Below are 20,871 nucleotides of genomic sequence, written 5' to 3'. Positions count from 1 at the left end.
ATTAATAGTAACTTTGAGGTTGTTGATGCAGAAGCTTTTATCTTGTCTGCATTTTTTATAATTGCTCATCAATATAACCAATTTCAAAGAGGCGCCAACATCAACCTGATGCTCTCCAGCTTCCAAACGCTGTATCACTTGCAGTTTCACATCCATGCTAATGCTTTTCCCAGATATCTTAGATGTACTACCCTCACTGGAAGTTGCAGGCTATTTGCCAGGCATTATCGGTGGAAAAAAAAGGAATAAATTGGTGAGGGTGCAAAAACGTGTTTACACATGTGGGGAAGCAGAGCATGACCTAATACATGATTGGCTGTGAATGGTTCACAGTGTATGTAAAAAGCTCTCATTGGCTGATTAAATGTTTGTAGTAATGGTGGCTACTCCTGAGAAGTTTTAAATGTCATTTAGAATAAATTTTTGTCATTTAAAAAATTTTCAATAAAGAATAACCACGTTGTAACAAATCACTGCTATGTGGGATATCATTATGCGGAGTCTGAGTGTAAACATATGTAAAATAAATTAAGTAAGCAGAACAAAATGTGAGCAAAAGAAGAACAAAAATAGTGAGGTGGTATGCATGGATAAATTTTCCATTCAGAAATCTGATGGTGGAGGGATAGAAGTTGTTCCTAAAACACTGAGTGTGTCTCTTCAGGTTTCTGTATCTCCTTTTTGGTCACAAGAAGAAGAGGGAGGGCATGTCCCTGGTAATGGAGGTACTTCATAATGGATGCCATCTTTTTGAGGCATTTGAAGATGTCCTCGATGGTGTGGAGGCTGGTGGTCATGAGTCTGCAAGAGGAGAGCAATGTATCCTCTGTTGAGTTGCTTGTCAAACAATATGGAATCTTCTGTGTTTATTCGTGTAGTGAGATGGAATTTCAATGTAGTATTTAATGTAGCCTTTCACAGATCGGTGAAGATCTGGATAAACACCTGTTCATCTGTTGGCTTGCTGGATCTTCAATATAGTATTTAATGCAGCACCTTCACAGAAGTGGAAAAACAAAGATAACCTTTGATCTCAGCATTTCACAAATGTTTTTTAGCCATTGAAATACTAATGAAAAGTAGTCACTATTGTAATGTAAGAATGCTGCACTAGGCCAGGGAAGGTTATATTATGTGTTGTCAGTTGGGCGTAAACCCATGCTATTTCAAATGGAGAAAACTGTTGAGAAATGAATCATGATTCCAAGCAAGTCAGCTTCATTTTCAGCACAGATCATAGTTAAACAATTTGCTTTATAATGTAGTGCTGTCACAGGTAGTATACCACTTCTTACATCCTAAAAGAGAAGATGCAATGTTGAGGCTTTATAAGGCACTGTTGAGGCCTCTCTTGGAGTACAGTGAGCAGTTTTAGTAAGGATGTGCTGACATTGAAGAGAGTTCAGAGGAGGTTCATGAAAATTATTCTAGGATTGAAAGGATTGGCTTAGGCTTATGAGGAGCATTTGATGGCTCTGGGTCTCTACCCACTTAAATTCAGAAGGGTGATGAGTGACCTGTCGAATATTGAAAGGCCTCGATAGAGTGGAGGTGGAGATGTTTCCTATGGCGGGGAGTATAAGACTAGAGGACTCAGCCTCAGAGTAAGGGATGCCCTTTCAGAATGGAGATGAGAAGGAATTTCGTTAGCCAGGAAGTGGTGAATATGTAGAATTTGTTGCCGCAGGCAGCTGTGGAGATCAAGTCACTAGGTATATTTAAGGCAGAGATTCATTAGTTAGGGCATGAGGGGATACAGGGAGAAGGCAAGAGATTGGAGCTGAGAGGAAAATTGATCAGCCATGATGAAATGGCAGAGCAGCCTCGATGGGCTCCTATATCTTATGGTCATACCAATCCACTGGTTGTAGTGAATCATGCCTATTTAAAAGAATTGTTTTTGTAATCCATGAGAAAATACTTTTTTTTTTTGGCGTGTGCCTGCGTGCGTGCGAGTCTGCGTGTCCGTGCGTCCATGATGATGTCTTTTTCATGGCTTTTTACAAGACACGGAGCGAGAGAGAGACTGTGTGGTGTGCCACTCCTCACACAGACATTTTACGAGGTCGAGTTGCGATCTCGACACTCAACCCGGCACGGATGGAAAGTGTACTCGGGAGCAGACCCAACTAATTTCGAACCCGGGAACCTCCGCTCCCGGGTCCGACACAGATGTAGTTGCGCCACTAGCTGGCCCGAGAAAATACTTTGTTTTACGTATTGTCAAAATTTGTTGCATCTTCATGAGCAAGGTTGTTATTGTTTTTCTGTTCATGAAGCAGATCTCAACATGTTTGGAATTAAATGTGCTATGTCAGAAATGCTCACAGTTTGTTGGAGCTTTTGTATTGGGAGTGCTAGTGTACGTATTTCAGGAAAAACTCATTAAAATGCAGTTGTTTCCTCCATGTTTCAGCTTTATTGGATGGACAGGCCATACCCTGAATGGTCAATTGTTTTATGCTGAGTTATGCATTCACAATTATTTTACTTTTCACACGGGGGAGTGGCAAAAAACTGAAGTAGAGATCTAAGGAAGAGGGTGAGAATCCAACAAACAACCTCAAAATAGTTATAGACACAAGAGATTCTGCAAATGCTGGAAATCTTGAGCAACGCACAGAAAATGCTGGAGGAACTCAGCAAGTCAGACAGCATCTGTGGAGGGAGATAAACAGTTGACGTTTTGGGCCAAGACCCTTAATCAGGACAGTGAAATGTCTTTCTTTCTTTCTTTCTCCTCCCTTTTTACCTCTGTGCTGAGGACTGGTTCATTTCCATGAGCAACTCTCCGTTCCTTGTTCAATTGGCTTCATTGTGCTTCAGAATACTGAGCAAGGGGACCATTTTATCAGCAGAAGAAATAAGAGCCCTGCCCTGTCACTCCTCCAAAGGAGCTGAAAGACAATTCCTTCTCCACCTGCTCAGTACAACAGTTGAGAACAAGATCAACCTTCACACTTTAAACCTTGGTCTGTTGAGACCAGCTGACACTAGTTCAGACAAGCTACAGATTTATGATGTGGCCTATTGTAGGTGTAAGCCTACACAATGGAGATCATTAGTGATAGCAATCCTCTAGATAAGAAGACAATAATGATCATTATTGAAACTGCTTTCTACCTTTGCCCTGATTGCTTTGAATATCAGGAATTTTCCACTTTGACCCAGATTTCTGTTGAGTCTGTAAACCATAATTGGTGCAGCAATTGAGAAACTGGCCCTCAAAACACCCATAGTGACCATTATCCCTGTAAGAGATTGCTAACTTCTAAAAGAGCTGTTAATTTGGGCTAGAAGATGAAAAGCCATTTATAACAATTCATTGAGCCCATTTGGCCTATTGCACTTACCAGCACTGATTCTGATAACCATAAGACAATAACAAATTGAGCTATTAACATTGTAGAGCTGACTTTTGAAGTTCAGAGTCTGGAGCTGCATTTGCCTTCTGGAACCTGGCAAGGGAAAGAATTGGCGCTGCTGGTAATTATATCTGAAAGTGTGATGAAACGATTGTCTCAAACTGCTGTAGGGTGTTTTAATCTCTTGAAAAGTTGAGTTAACCTGCAGAAATCTGGTCATTGTGAAGCAACACACAAAATGCTGGAGGAACTCAGCAGGCCAGGCAGCATCTATGGAAAATGTACAGTCAACGCTTCAGGCTGAAAACCCTTCGGCAGGGTTGTCGCAGGCAATTGGGACCAGCTGGAAAGGCATCTTGGTCAGCATGGATAAGTTAGGCTCAAGGGCCTGTGTCTGTGCTGTATAACTCTGTGACTCGATAATTTTCAGAACTAGAGTTTACTTGAGTCTTTTAGTTTATATCTAATTGTTAAAATAATGTCTTATTTCGTTGTATTCAATGCAGATAAAGCCACAAACCCCTTAAACCGAGAGCTGGACTGGGACTCGATTAAAGCATTCTGTGACCAGCTGAACAAGGAATTGGAGGGGTAGGTATTGGAAAAAATTCCACAATACATAATGTTGAGATTATTAAGAAAATTGTTTCTGATTGAACAGTAATAACCATTGACTTTTATGCGTCCAGGAGTTAAGGAAAACTGGTGTTATGTTGAATGACCCCAAAACATGCAGAAATGTAGGATTTCTTGTAGGTGTGAGCAGACAGGCTTCATAAGGCATTGGTCAGACTGCACTTGGAGTATTGTGGTAAATTTGGGCCCCTTATCTAAGAAAAGATGTGCTGGCACAGCCTCAGAATAGAGGGACGTCCATTTAGAACAGAGATGAGGTGGAATTTTTTTAGTGAATATGTGGAATTCATTATCATAGACATTTGTGGACGCTAAGTCATAGAATATATTTAAAGCAGAGGTTGATAGATTCTTGATTAGTCAGGGCGCCAAAGGTTATAGGGAGAAGGCTGGAGAATGGGATTGAGAGGGATAATAAATCAGCCAGAATGGAGTGGCATAGCAGACTGGATGGGCTGAATGCTAAATGACCCAATTCTGTTCCCATGTCTTATGGTGTTCGTACAGTTAATCTAAGCCATTTATTTTCTGGACCTGTGGTCATTTGGAGGGGATTGAGCCAGGCTGTGACCAACCTTTCTCAGTATTTCAGTGAAAATGTGATTTCTCTCAAGAGGCAAAAGATATTGTGGCAGCCTTGGCTCAGAGAGTAGTTACACCAGGATTTGCATGCAAAGCTATGAGTTGAGGTAAAACAAATTATGTAAATTGAGTTCAGGGGTCAGAAAGTTATGTTGCAGCTTTATAAATCCCTGGTTAGGCACATCTGGAGTATTAAATTCATTTCTGGTTGCCACCTCATAAGAAGCATGTGGAGGATTTGGACAGGGTGCAGATAGGTTCATCATAATTCTGTCTGCATTAGAGTCCATGTTGTAAGAGGGGAAATTGGACAAATTTGATTCATTTTCTCTTGAGTCGCAGAGGCTGAGAGTAGACTTGATAGAAGTTTATAAGATTATGAAGGGCCTAGATAGAGTGGCCAGCCTGAATCTTTTTCCGAGGGTTGAAATGTCAAACACTAGAGGGCATGCATTTAAGATAAGCGAGGGCAAGTTCGTATGAGAGATGTGGGGACAATTTTTTTTACATGGAGTGGTGGATGCTTAGAATGTGCTGCCTCGATGGTGGTGAAGGCAAATACGACAGAAGCATTTGAAAGGCTCATAGATCAGCACATAAATATGCAGAGAATGGAGGGACATGGGCTTATCGGTAGAACGGTAGTTTAGTATGCATTTATGTACCAATTTAATCTGTTCCTGTGCTCTACTCTTCCATGTTCTAAAAATTAGGATGCAGAGTCTTAAAGAAATGTATCTTAGACATCTGTATTTTGGAGGTATTTTCAGTTCCAGGTGATCATGGACTGAAATTGTTGCTAGGACATCTATGTGGATGATGTCTGGGCACACACAGGCTGCTGGGTATTTGCAATGTAATCAAATAGTGAACAGCACCACTTGACATCACTTGCACAATATTTTGATGTGCCAAAAAAGGCCTATGAATACCACATTTAACTAGAGGACTCAGAACAATTTCAGCATTACATAGCTGCAGCCTGAGAATCCAAGAACTGCAGATTTCTCCAAGTATGTGTCTTTAACAATATTCTCCTAGTGATTTTTTTCCCTACCCAAATTCTACCAACTGATCTCTTGGCTTCCATCTACTTTTCATGACTCCCATCATATTTCAGTCAACTCATTATCATCTCTGCAGCCAACCCCTCATTCCCCCACTCATCCCACCTTTTCTGCCCTACCATCCCATCCTGTGGCTTTCTCAGCATAGTGCACTTCCTGTATCCTGAACTGTTGCTTCATAATCTCAAGTCTTTATCAAAGGTATTTCTATAATAGACTAAGGGGAGTTTTATGAGTCAAATCTTGGCCTGCTACTGGCCAAATGGGATCATTTGAAAAACGTGCAGATCAAAGTAATTAATCAGAATTATTTGCCATTCCTGAGTAAAACATTGAGCTGCACATTGTTGCATTGCCTATTTCTGCTTAGGTTCCTTTAACATATGTAGAAATAATTTTTAAATGATGGATTTTTTTGTAGCAATGTAAAATTCCTATTTTTTACATTCTGCTTTATTTTTAGTGATATGTATATCTTATAAAAATTGTTTTTCCAGACCCCAGCTTGCTACAAGATTTCTGGCACATAAGATCCAGTCCCCACAAGAATGGGAAGCTATTCAAGCCTTAACAGTAAGATTGATAGTCACTTTGTGCAAAAATGCTTTTGAGTATGAAATGACATCAACAATTGACAAGAGTATAATCATTCCAACCCAGAGCTGCCATAGCTTTATGTACTTCCTAAAGTTGAATATTTTAGAATACCATAAAAAATCAAAATGTAGTTTCAGTTTTATTTAATTTGATTTTTTGCAAAGTCAGTATTGTGAAAATACCTTCAAATATCTTTACTGCTAGTTAAGCTGAAGTATGCAGGTTGAAATGTCTTCTGTGCATAGTTCACATTTCATTGCAAGATCTGTACAAAACAAATAACGGTTACAAATATATAAGATTCATTATATTTACAGCATAAATATAAGAATCACTCATCTCAGAGATTCAGTTTGCCCATATCCAGTATTGAATAAGAAGCATTTTTTGTTCTAAGCATCTGTCTGGAATCATTAAAGACTGACAGTGTACTTATTGCATTACCTTTCTTTACATGTTGGTAATTTATGGTCAGCAATCAGTTGCCTATTTCCCCCTCGTAACTTGTTCATCATTGTTATAGGCACAACTATTTTTTCCTAACCCTCCAGGAAGGGGCCAAAACTCAAGTCAGGATGTTATCAACAGGAATTCTGCAGATGCTGGAAATTCAAGCAACACCCATAAAAGTTGCTGGTGAACGCGGCAGGCCAGGCAGCATCTCTAGGAAGAGGTGCAGTCGACGTTTCAGGCCGAGACCCTTCATCAGGATGTTATGATTTTTTAACATCAGCAGAACATGAAATTTCTGACTAAATAAAGCTTTTTAATAGTAGTACTTTTGGGTATAGATGAGCAAAGGGATCCTTTGTATAACTGCCATTACAAAGAAAACACAATAGCAACTCGATTTGCTAAGAAGTTTGTGTAGATTCGGCATGTCATCTAGAACTTTGACAGTATTCAATAGATGCACAGTGGAGAGCATACTGACTAGTTCAGCGGTCCCCAACCACCGGGCCGCAAAGCATGCACTACCAGGCCGCGAGGAAACGATATGATTTGGCGATATGAGTCAGCTGCACCTTTCCTCATTCCCTGTCACGCGCTGTTGAGCTTGAACGCACGCGTCATCCATGTCAGCGTGGGAAGGAGATCAACTCCCCGAGCTTGCAAATGACGGCAGGCTGAAAAGAATGTTTCATGTAACATCTCTGCCGGCATTCTGGATCAAAGTCAAGGCTAAATATCCTGACAACACACATAAAAGTTGCTGGTGAACGCAGCAGGCCAGGCAGCATCTATAGGAAAAGGTGCAGTCGATGTTTCAGGCCGAGACCCTTCGTCAGGACTAACTGAAGGAAGAGTGAGTAAGGGATTTGAAAGTTAGAGGGGGAGGGGAAGATCCAAAATGATAGGAGAAGACAGGAGGGGGAGGGATAGAGCCAAGAGCTGGACAGGTGATAGGCAAAAGGGATACGAGAGGATCATGGGACAGGAGGTCCGGGAAGAAAGACCGGGGGGGGGGGGACCCAGAGGATGGGCAAGGGGTATATTCAGAGGGACAGAGGGAGAAAAAGGAGAGTGAGAGAAAGAATGTGTGTATAAAAATAAATAACAGATGGGGTACGAGGGGGAGGTGGAGCATTAGCGGAAGTTTGAGAAGTCGATGTTCATGCCATCAGGTTGGAGGCTACCCAGATGGAGTATAAGGTGTTGTTCTTCCAACCTGAGTGTGGCTTCATCTTAACTAAATATCCTGAGATAGCCAGGAAAGCACTGAAAATGTTGCTTCCATTTCCAACGTATCTCTGCAATAAATGCAACGAAAACTAAACTGCGGAAATATGTTGACATAAGGAACCCCCTTCAAGTATCGCTGTCTCCCATCACCCCTCGATGGGACTGTCTTGTTGTAGGAAACAAGTATTCAGCCTAGCGCTCCCACTGATTCAGCGATATTAGTGTGTTGCAATGATATTATATGTTCATACGGGGAAAATATGTGCTGTGTGTTTAATATCCAAATATTACTTAAAATGTTATGATGCTATTGACTTATATAACGATATAGCAATTACAGCACGGAAACAGGCCATCTCTGCCCTTCTAGTCCATGCCGAACGCTACTCTCAACTGGTCCTACCGACCTGCACTCAGCCCATAATCCTCCATTCCTTTCCTGTCCATATACCTATCCAATTTTTCTTTGTGATAATATCGAACCTGCCTCTACCACTTCTACTGGAAGTTCGTTCAACACTTACTTCAAGCTCCCCTGATAATTGACTTATTGCTATATTCATGCGAGGAAAATATGCGCTATGTGTTTAATATTAAATTCGTTAGATAAACCCTTTAGAAACAAGATTGAGTGTATTAGCCACTTATCACCTATATTCCGGTGTTGTTTAACACCCCCCTCCCCCTGTGCAGAATCTTCAAGAACTATTTGTAGAATGAAATCGGCACGTACACGCGTGCGCAAATTGCGCATGCGCACTGGTGCCCGCGCAAGGCTTCACGGTCATTGTAGTCTCAGGGTAAACAACGTATCTGGCTGCTACTCTTGCCCGTTGACAACCCTACCCACCCCGGGTCGGCCGGTCCGCAGTGCAAAAAAGGTTGGGGACCCCTGGACTAGTTGTATCGTAGCTTGGTAATCAAAGCGACACACACAAAATGTTGGAGGAACTCAGCAAGCTAGGCAGCATCTATGGAAAAAAGTAGTAGATATGGCTTAGTCCTTCCACAAGAAATCAGCATTCGTCACCAAGGAGCCCCACCATCCAGGCCATGCTCTCTATTGTTGCCATCAGGAAGGAGGCACAGGAGTTTTAAGTCCATACCACCTGTGTTAGAAACAGTTATTACCCTTCAACCATTACGCTCCTGAACCAGTGAGGATAACTTTATTCACACCATCAGTGAACTGATTCCACAACCTATGGATGCACTTTCAAGGACTCTACAGCTTATGTTCTCAGTATTTATTATTTGTTTTTGCTCAATTTGTCTTCTTTTGCACATTGGTTGTTTGTAAGTCTTTGTGTGTGGTTTTCGTTGATTCTGTTCTATTTCTTTGTTGTACTATGAATACCCACAAGAAAGTGAATTTCAGGGAAGTATATGGTGACATATACGTACTTTGGTAATTTACTTACTTTGAAGTATGTCTATTACAGGATGTGCTCTGAGCTGCATTCTACAATGGATGGCCTTTCTTTGTCTCTGAGACACTCAGATGAACTCTGAGCTCTAGCCATACGGAAGGGAAAATGAATCTTGATTTCTTTCCTAATTACTCTCCATTTGCTTTTGCTTAAGATGCCTTTTGCCAGTGGCATTGTATATCCTATGAACAGCATTGTCCAGCCCATTCTGTAGGAAAATGTGTAGAGGGATAACTGTTTCAGAGAGTTGCATGAAAGCAGCAGTTGGATTCTGATGTTTTTGATCCAAGGTACTTTCAGAAGTTAGGAATGAAGCATGTAACCTGTTGCTTCACAGTTGTTTTATTAAGTGCTGATAGAACAAAGGAAGCAGGAGCGGAAGCTGGTAGCATAAAACTTAAAGACAAAACTACGATGCTAAGAAGACAGTCACTGTTTTGTTTGGCCATTTTATATTTTTTTATTTTTATTTTTTTGGCCAGAGATAATGAAAATTCCATTGAAATTTATAGATTAAGAGTAACCAATGAGAAAGCACTCATTCAAATGCTGTAGTATCAAGTTAACCAATGAGAAAATATAATAAAGAAGCTTCCAGCACTTTCTAGAATGGTATAGCCATTGTAGACATATTAAACTGTTATATGCATATAAGAGCTACTTAAAATAGAAGCAGATGACGGCAAAGAAAATAACAATTCAGACCATAAGATATAAGAGCAGAATTAGCCCATATGGCCCATCGAGTCTACTCTACCACTTCATCATGACTGATCTATTTTTCCTTTCAGCCTCCTACCTTCCTCTCTACGCCCCCCCCCCCCCGCCAGTATTCCTTCATGCCCTGACCAATCAATAATCTGTCAAGCCCTGTCTTAAATATACATGAAGACTTGGCTTCCACAGCTTTCTGTGGCAAAGAATTCCACTGATTCACTACACTCTGGCTACAGAAATTCCTCCTCATCTCTGTTCTAAAAGGACACCTCTCTATTCTGAGGCTTTGTCCTCTGGTCTTAGACTCTCCCACACAGGAGACATCCTGTCCACTCTCCACTCTGTCAAGGCCTTTCACCACTTGATAGGTTTCAATTAGGTTGCCCCTCATTCTTCTGAATTCCAGTGAATACAGGCCCAGAACTCTTCATATACCAAGCCGTTCCATCCTGGGAATCATTTTCATTAACTCCCTTTGAACCTTCTCCAGTTTCAGCACATCCTTTCGAAGATAAGGGGCCCAAAACTGCTCACAATACTCGAAGTGAGGCCTCACCAGTGCTTTATAAAGTCTCAACTTTATATCCTTGCTTTTATATTCTAGTCCTCTTGAAATAAATGCTAAAATAGCATTTGCCTTCCTCACCACAAGACTCAACCTGCAAATTCAAAGTTCAAAATAAAATTTATTATCAGAGTACATACATGTCACCACATACAACCTTGATATTATTTTTCTGCAAGCATACTTTGCAGATCTTTAGAACAGTAACTATAAACATCAGAAACTATAAATTGTGAACAAACTGTACAAATGAAGATATAAATAAATAGTAAATAATTAACATGAAATAATGATATAACAAAATCCTTAAATGAATATAGCTATCCTCTTTTATTCAAGAGTCTGATGGTTGAGGGGTAATAAATGTTCTTGAACCTGGTGGTGCGAGTCCTGAGGCTCTTATACCTTCTACCTGATGGCAACAGCGAGAAAAAAGCATGGCCTAAGTGGTGAGGATCTTTGATGGATTCAGCAACATCCATTACATTTTGTAGGATTTTCTGCTCAAAGGCATTGGTGTTCCTATACCAGGCTATTATGCAGCCAGCCAGCACACTTTTCACCACACATCTGTAGAAGTTTGCCAAGGTTTTCAGTGACATGCCGAACCTTTGCAGACACCTGAGGAAGTAGAGGCACTGTCGTGCTTTCTTTGCAATTATATTTATATGATGGGTCCAAGACAGGCCCTCTGAGATAGTGACACCCAGGAATTTAAAGTTATTGACCCTCTCCATCTCTGATCCTCTGATGATTACTGGCTCATGGACCTCTGGTTTCCCTCTCCTGAAGTCGACAATCAGCTAATTCCCTAAATTAACCTTTAGGGAATCCTGCACGAGGACTCACAAGTCTCTTTGCTTTTTGTATTTTCTCTCCGTTTAGAAAATAGTCAACCCTTTCATCTATCAAAATGCATGCCAATACACTTCCCGACACTGTATTCCATCTGCCCCTTCTTTGCCGATTCTCCTAATTTTTTCTAAGTTCTTCTGTAGTCTCTCTACTTCCTCAAAACCACTCGACCCTACACCTCTGTATCGTTTGCAAACTTGGCCACAAAGATATATCATCCTATTCTTACCTTCACTGGCACTTGGCACAGGTAGCTATCCAGAGATTGCTACTCTGGAAGTCCTGTTTTTCAGCTTTGTACCTAGCTCCCTATAATCTCTGTTCAGGACCTCCTCACCTTGTGTACCTTTGTCATTAGTGCCAATACGTACCAAAACTTCTGGCTGCTCTTCCTCATCCTTGAGAATGCAGTGGACCCGATCTGGAACATCCTTGACCCTGGCATCTGGGAGGCAATGTGTAATCCGTGTGTCTCTTATCGCGTCCACAGAATCTCATCTCTGTTCCTCTGGGTAACTATGGAATCTCCTGTCAACACTGCAGTCATCTTCACCTCTCTGTTCTTCTGAACAATAGTACCAACTCAGTGCCAGATACCCAGTCACAGTGGCTCCCCCACTAGATCTTCCCTCTCAATAGTATCTAAAGTTGTATACTTATTATTGAGGGGAACAGCCACAGGTGTGCTCAGTTACCTGTCTCCTGCAAGCTAAGGATGACTACATCCCTTTAGCTCTGATCTATCACCTCCTCCTTCTCCTGTATGAGTTGAAAGTCATTGAGCTACAGCTCCACTTCTTTAATACGTTCTTTCAGGTGTTGCATCTTGTTGCACTGGTGCGGATGTGTCTATCCAGTCTCCCAGACTTCCCACATCCTACACACAGAACATAATACTGCCCCTGGAGCCAGTCTCACGATACTCCTCTGCCCTAACAGATAAGGACGAACAGAAAGAGGGAAACCTACCCTATCCTTAACCTCGACCAGGCCTGATGAGCCAAAGTCACTCTAAACACTGGCGCACTCAAAAGAGTGGCCACTCAGAATGGCCGCTCCGCTTGCACTTGAGTTATTAAGCAGTCTAATCTGAGAATTAAACAGTTGGACCAACAATGCTTCTAACAAAAGGTGTGGGACCGAATTTCATAGAATTCCTCTTTACTTTCCCTATCTAATGTTAAATTCCTAAGTAAATAATAGAGCATTTCCAGTGCTAGCCTAACTCTGACATGCAAGTCACCTGCTGTTGTTGTTCAAGGGAGTAGAAAATAATGTACTTTATGGTGCTGTAAAAAGTAAAAATATGTTCAAACCTTTAGAAGTTTGACTTTTGTCCAATATTAATGATATGGTCCATTCTTTCCCATTTTAATTTAGGTCTTGGAGACATGTATGAAAAATTGTGGCAAAAGATTTCATAATGAAGTAGGAAAGTTCAGATTTTTGAATGAACTAATCAAAGTGGTGTCGCCCAAGGTAAGTTATGTCACATGGGACTCTGTAGACTTGGTACTGTGCTTATACTTAATGATGCCCAGAGAAGAAGCAGCCTGACTGATGCCATCTGATTCACATTTCTGAGCAGAGTTTTTTTAAGGTAGAATAGTATTTTGCAATGAGGCTGGTAATGAGTATGGAAACCTGCAGTAAATCACCAATGTTGTGCACCTTATTTTGTTGCCAGTGTGAAGCCCAGTATAATAACACTATTTAAGTCCCAAAAATTATTAACATTTGATAGGGGCTGCATCTGTAATTGTTAGATCGACACTTCAGAATCAGAATGCATAATACAGAAAGAAAAAAACAAGCATGAATTACAGGAAGTATATAAACAGTGTCTGCAAAAGGTATTCACCCCCGCCATGGGAAGTTTTTGTTTTGCCTTATTATTTTGCAACATTGAATCGCAGTGGCTTTTTTGGACACTGATCAACAGATAAAGACTCTTTCGTATTAAAGTGAAAACAACCGATCTCTGTAAAGTGATGTAAGTTAATTACAAATATAAAACACAAAATAATTGATTGCATAAGTGTACACCCCCTTTAATATGACAGACCAGATCATCGCTGGTGCAGCCAATTGGTTTCAGAAGTCACATAATTAGTTAAAAGGAGATCACCTGTGTGAAGTCAAGGTGTTTCAATTGATAGTAGTAAAAATACACATGTTTCTGAAAGGTTCAACTGTTGGTGAGTCAGTATCCTGGCAAAAACTACACCATGAAGACAAAATAACACTCCAACCAACTCTGCGAAAAGGTTATTGAAAAGCACAAGCCAGGAGATGGATACAAGAAAATTTCCAAGTCACTGAATATCCCTTGGAGTACAGCTAAGTCAATTATCAAGAAATGGAAGGAATGTGGTACATCTGTAAATTCGCCCTTAAAAACTGAGTGACTGTGCAAGAAGTGGACTAGTGAGGGAGGCCAACAAGAGACGTATGACAACTCTGGGGAAGGTGCAAGCTACAGTGGCTGAGATGGGAGAGACTGTGCATACAACAACTGTTTCCTGGTTGCTTCACCAGTTGCAGCTTTATGGGACACTTTAAAAAAAAATAGCTCACATGAAATCTCAGCTAGACTTTACCAGAAGGCATGTGGGAGACTCTGAAGTCAGCTGGAAGAAGGTTCTATGGTCTGATGAAACCAAAATCGAGCTTTTTGGCCATCAGACTAAATGCTATGTTTGGCATAAGCCAAATACTGCACATCATCAAAAAAACACCATCCCTACTGTGAAGCATGATTCAGTGTTGTAAAACAATAAAACGTGAAAACTTACAAGGAGGATGAATACTTTTTATAGGCACTATGTACAATAAATAGATTAAAAATATTGCAAAACAGAAGTAATATATATTAGAAAATATAAGTGAAGTAGTGCTCATGGCTATGAGGGTAAACTACATCCGCCTGTGGAGCATTTGCTTTGGGTAATGAGGTTATCATTAACCACAGCTACTTCCAGGTCATCCTTAGGCAAGGTGTAGCACCTGTTAGCCTCCCTACTTCGGTTACAGTGAGAAGCAGAAGGTAAATTGTGAGTAACACAATCGATGGTTCCTGCTTCTTAGCTGCTGAGCAGTAGATCCTTTTAATAGGAAAATGTTCAGGGTCACCCGTCTTGTAAAGACACTGCATCGGAAGCAAGCAAGGGGAAGCTACTTCTTGTATTTTATCCCTCGTACAACCATGATTAATACATACACAAATGTAAAAGACAACAGCGTAAATGGCAGCCCACTTCCAAATAGTGCAGACACCTCGCTCAGTATGGGATATCATGTAAACAGAAAGGTGTGCCCAGATCGTCATACCACTACTGTCTGCAAGAACAAGAGACTGCAAATTGCCACTTGGAATGTTCAAACCCTGCACCAAACTGGTAAGCTAGAAAATGTAAAATTAGAAATGAAGAGGCTAGAAGTCAGCATCCTAGGCCTAAGTGAAATAAAATGGAAAGGCACTGGAGTATTCCAATCAGGCGACTACAAGATGATATACTCTGGTGGAGATAAACATGAAAAGGGTGTTGCAATCATCTTAAACAAAGAAACATCCAAGAGCCTGCTAGGATACTGGCATATCTCAGACAGAATGATGCTAATCAAACTAAAAGGACAACAAAACAACATCTGTATCATCGAAGTATATGCACCCACAGTGGCAAGCTCAGAGGAAGAAATTGATGCCTTCTACCACTCCCTAGACAAAGCACTAAAAAAATGTAAATCACAAGAAACCATCATAGTCATGAGCGACTTCAATGAATAAGTTGCTGAGGGAAGAGAAGACCATATTGCTGGAGACCAGGGGTTGGGAGAAAGAAATGAAAGAAGAGAAAAGCTTATATCATGGTGTAAAACAAACAATCAGATAATCACCAACTCTTGGTTTAAACAACATCCAATAAGGAAATGGACATGGAGAAGCCCAGATGGGAACAACAAAAATCAAATCGACTACATAACAATCAATAACAGATTCAAAAACTCGATAACTCAATCTAAAAGCTACCCTGGAGCAGACTGTGGAAGCAGCCACATACCGGTCATTTGCAAAATGAAAATAAAGATGAGAAAATTAAAGAAACCAAAAAGATCAGAACCTCTGGATTATCAACAACTACAAAACAACCCTCATCTGAAAACAGAATACACAATCAAGGTAAAAAACTGTTTTCAATTGGTGCAGGATGAAGGAGGCAAATCTTCCTGGGACATACTGAAGGAATCCATGGTTGTAGCTGCAAAAGAAACCATCCCACGAAAAGATCAGAAAAGTAAGAAGAAATGGATAGCTGAAGATATAATGCAATTGATGCAACAAAAACAAACCATCAAACCAAGAGACAGCAAAGAATACAAACAACTTGATAAGACAATAAAAAGAAAATGCAGAGGAGCTAAAGACTGGAGTATTCCAATCAGGCGACTACAAGATGATATACTCTGGTGGAGATAAACATGATGGCTAAATGAGAAATGCTCAGAGATAGAAATGCTACAAAACCCATAACCCTGGAACAAAGTTGATGCACAATAAGGTTAAAGAACTAACGGGGGAATAACCTTGCTCAACAAGTGGATGCATCAAGGCAAAAGATGGCAACTTAATTATGAACAAAGAGGAAATCCTAAACAAATGTACAGAATATATAAAAGAACTTTTTGAAGACCAAAGAGGAGAAAAGCCAAACATAAAGAAGAATCTTGAAGGACCTAGCATTCTGAAATCAGAAATTCGAGCAGCCGTAAAAAAAAACAAAACATAACAGAGCAACTGGTCCAGACAACGTCGCTGTTGAAATGATACTGGCCTTAGAAGATTTTGGAATAGAGAAAATAACAGAAATAGTAAATGAAATCTATGATCATGGGGCGATACCTGATGATTTAAGTAAATCAGTGTTCATCACACTTCCAAAGAAAGAGCGAGCAACAGAATGTGAGTTACATCGTACAATAAGCCTGATGAGCCACGTGGCAAAAATTATTCTCAGAGTAATCTTGATGAGAGCAAGATGCTGTATAAAACCAGAAATCAGTAAAGAACAATGCGGCATTGTGGAAAACACTGGAAACAGAAATGCAATTTTCATGCTACGGATGATCTGTGAATGAGCCATCCAGGTACAAAAAGACATCTACCTATGTTTCATTGACTATACAAAAGCTTTTGACACTGTCAGACAGCAAGATCTTTTGGAAATGCTTCAAGATCTTGACATAGATGGGAAAGATAGACGTTTCTTATAAAACTTTTACTGGGACCAGACAGTATCCATCAGAATAGAAGGAGAAGTGAGTGAATATGTGAATATCACGAGAGGAGTCAGGCAGGTTGTTTTGCTAGACTTATTCAACCCGTACAGTGAAAATATCTCGAGAAGTATCAAAGATATCAAAGGATTCACAATTGGAGGCCATAATATAAATAACATCAGATATACTGATGACATCGTACTAATAGCTGACTCAGAAACAAAACTTCAAGAACTACTCACTCTAGTGGCAGCAGAAAGTAATCACAGAGGCCTCTCAATCAACACCAAGAAGACAGAAAGCATGGTCATCTCAGAAAGACAATGTGTGGTCAAGATCGGAAATACAAACATCAAACAAGTCAACAAATTCAGATATCTTGGCAGCCTAATAACAAGTAATGGCAGGTGCAACACAGATATCAAATACAGAATAGCAATGGCGAAAGAAGCTTTCCAAAAAATGAAGACCATATTAACAGACAGAAAGATGAGCACGTACACTAAAAACAGAATACTGCAGTGCTACATTTATTCTACCCTAACTTATGGAAGTGAATGCTGGACCATCTCCTCATTAATGGAAAAGAGACTGGAAGCAGCTGAATTATGGTTCTACAGGAGAATGTTAAAAATATCATGGACAACACACACATCAAATGAAGAAGTTCTCAGAAGAGCCCAAGCAGTTCGATCACTCATACCAACAATAAGAGAAAGGCAACTCAGATTCCTAGGACACAGCATGTGGAAAGATGAACTAGAAAAACTTGTACTCTCTGGAAAGATTGAGGGGAGCAAACCTAGAGGAAGACCTCGGCTTATGTATATCAAAAGCATAGCCAGATGGTTACACATCGAGGAAATGGAAGTCATCCAAAAAATGAAGGATAGATCTATATGGAAAACCATGGTCACCAAAGTCCGCATCGGATATGGTACCTAGACAGACAGACAGTGTTCATGGGTTCAATGTCCATTTAGGATTGATATAGCAGAGGGAAGAAGCTGTTCCTGAATCACTGAGTGTGTGCCTTCAGGCTTCTGTACCTACTTCCTGATGGTAACAGTGAGGAAAGAGCATGCCCTGGGCGATGGGGATACTTAATAATGGACGTCACCTTCTGAGGCACTGCTCCATGAAGATGTCTTGAATACTACGGAGGCTAGTGCCCAAGATGGAGCTGACTGATTTTGCAGCTTTCCGTAGCTTTCGGTCCTGTGCTGTGCTATTGATCAGGACTGCAGAAATGATGTTATACACTGAGCTGTGGCTAACAAACAGCATCCTGACATAGGTGTTTGTATTGAACACTTGAGTTGCACACTGCCAGATGAAGAATTCAGACCACCCAGTGCTATCCTGTGCCTTGTCCTCTTTGTCCCCAAGAGCTGTGACAATGGTTTAGCACCAATCAGAATACCAGCATTTAGGTACAGAACAAATAATATCAAGTTCAACCTACATGAACACCCATGAAACAAAACAGCATTACTCCAGGGCCAAGGTGCAAAACGCGATACCAACAGTTGTACACGGCACAAGGCCCACGTAGCACTTATAAGACAGCAGTAAAATAGAGTCACACACTTTTAATAAAAATAGTCCCAAGTCTCTGAGTCCATGAATGTTGCAGCAGTCGAACACAATAAATCTTGTCTTCTGCCAAGTGAACACTGGAGAGCAGCACTGTCTCCAGCATGTATGCCATGCCACACCACCTCCAGCACTCTGGTGGAGTTCACTGACTCCAACACCTCTTGGTGGATGCAAACAGGCGACACTGTGGTTTGAGGCTTAATATACACTATGACCAAGGCCACACAGCTCCCGCTCCACCTACCAATAAAACAGTCGGATTTGCAGCATCCCACATTGTCAATGTCCAACAGGGTCTTGTATCACAAGAAAAGCAACTAAGACAATCACTTGCCGTTAGACTGCACACTGACGCCTCTCTGACGCAGGCAGCAGCATGATCTACAGGAAGTCCAGCTCTTTCAGTTTCTCTACCAATAAACAACTCGCTGATGGGGTAGACCTGCAGTACATTTAAATTCTTAACGTCTAGCAAGGTCTTGCAATCACAGCAAATACATTTTTAAAAAAAGACAATAACCCCTCTATGGCCCCATAGAAGCCACTGCCTCTGAGTGTGCCACCATCTTACCGGAATATGACTAGAAAATGATTCAATTTCTTCCAATAACAATCTGTAGAAAGATCAGAATAATAGTTCAGAAATACATTAGACTGACAAAGATTCCTGGAAACAAATTTTAACAGTTGAGTTGTACTGTTAAGAAGTCTGCTTCAAGCTTTGTCGTTTGTGGTAACCATATTTTCTTGTTTCTCATCAGTATCTTGGAACACGAGCGCCTGAAAAAGTAAAAAATAAAGTCCTAGAACTGATGTTCAGTTGGACAGTGGGCTTACCAGATGAACAAAAGATCACAGAAGCTTATTCCATGCTGAAAAAGCAAGGTTGGTTTGGTCTGTTTCATTCGTTTGCTTGAACCTGTGACTACCTCCTAATAAAGTGCCTTGTTCCTAAATTAAGTGGCAACAGTACAGTTTGTACAAATTGTATCAGTCCCATACCCTTTTTCAATTCCTTTTTCCAACACATCGTTAAATACCACTAAAATTTTGTAAAATTTGTTCATTCTACTGAACTCGGGGAAAGATTGAGCAACCTGACTCCTCATAGGGAAAATGCTAAAATCAATCAGTATAGATTGTTAAATGGCAAAAGAGCACTTCAAAGGTAATAATAGTTGGGCAGAGTCCACTGGACTTGTATTTGAAAGGGAAATCATGATTGACAATTGATTTTTTTTGATGTTGTAACTAACAGAATGGATAAAAGGAAGCCAGTGAATGCAGTAGTTAAGTTTTCAAATAATTTTAAATAAAGTGACATATGAAATTATAGAATCAGAGAGTACTATAACACATAAACAAGCCCTTCAACTCATCCAGTTCAACTCAACCTGATCTGCATAATCCTATCTGCCTGCATCTGGACCATAATCACATCATACCTCCCCCATCCATGTTCTTATCCAAACTTCTTTTAAATGCTACAATGAATTCCACTGGCAGCTTGTTCAACACACACACACACACACACACACACACACACACACACACACACACACACACACACATCAGCCTTTGAGATGTTTCCCCTCAAGTATTTCAAGTTTCATTCTAAACCTATGTCTGGTTTTAGTCTCACCCAATCTGAGAGGAAAAAGCCTGTATGCATTCATTCTACCTATGCCCCTTACGATCTTGTATACCTCTATAAGATTTCCCCTCATTCTCCTGTGTTCCAGAGAATAAAGTCCTAACCTATTCAACCTTTCCCTTCAAGTCCTGTCAACATCCTTGTAAATTTTCTCTGTACTCTTTAAAACTTATTGATACCTCTCCTGTAGGTAGGTGACCAGAACTGCATACTGTACTCCAACTGCGTCGGTCTCACCAACTTCTTATACAACTTCAACATAGCATCTCAACTCCTGTGCTCAGTGCCCTGATTTACGAAGGCCAATTTGCCAAAATCTCTCTTTGTGACCATATCTAACTGTGATGCCAAATTCTTGCACGTGGGATTGGGGATACTATACTGTCATAGATTGAGGATATATTGACCTACAGAAAACAGTGTACAAATAAGACACACAAAATGCTGGAGGAACTCAGCAGGCCAGGCAGCATCTATGGAAAAGAGAACAGTCGATGTTTCAGGCTGAGACCCTTCATTTGGGACTGGAGAAATAAATGAGGAACCTGAGTTAGAAGGTGGGGTGGGGGGGGGTGGAGGGAGAAACACAAGGTGATAGGTGAAACTGGGGGAGGGGGGCAGGGGTGAAGTAAAGACCTGGGAAGTTGATTGGTGATAGAAATAGCGGGCTGGAGAAGAGGCAATCAAATAGGAGAGAACAGAAGGCCACGAAAGAAAGCAAAAGGCAGGAGGGCTGAAGGGCAGGCAAGGAGATGAGGTGAGAGAGGGAAAAGAGGATGGGGAACGGTGAGGGAGAGGGAGAGAATCTTGAGAAATCGAAGTTCATGCCATCCGGTTGGAGGCT

At 40.8% G+C, this 20,871-nt stretch overlaps 1 protein-coding gene across 2 annotated transcripts in view; it reads left to right on the top strand.

The window, feature by feature from the left end:
* The window catches only part of gga1 (golgi-associated, gamma adaptin ear containing, ARF binding protein 1), a 73,520-nt gene that overhangs the window by 9,094 nt on the left and 43,555 nt on the right, over positions 1–20,871 (top strand). For both annotated transcript variants that reach the window (XR_011887733.1, XM_072272094.1), the window contains exons 2-5: positions 3,872–3,956; positions 6,148–6,223; positions 12,878–12,976; positions 19,135–19,258. Coding sequence is in view for 1 of the 2 variants with exons in the window: in XM_072272094.1 (XP_072128195.1) it covers positions 3,872–3,956; positions 6,148–6,223; positions 12,878–12,976; positions 19,135–19,258 (384 nt within the window). In the remaining variant the exon portion in view is untranslated. The remainder of the gene's footprint in view (positions 1–3,871; positions 3,957–6,147; positions 6,224–12,877; positions 12,977–19,134; positions 19,259–20,871) is intronic.

This window comes from Mobula birostris, chromosome 11 (assembly GCF_030028105.1).
Source record: "Mobula birostris isolate sMobBir1 chromosome 11, sMobBir1.hap1, whole genome shotgun sequence".
NCBI lineage: Eukaryota > Metazoa > Chordata > Chondrichthyes > Myliobatiformes > Myliobatidae > Mobula > Mobula birostris.
This window is presented reverse-complemented; position numbering and strand designations above follow the sequence as displayed.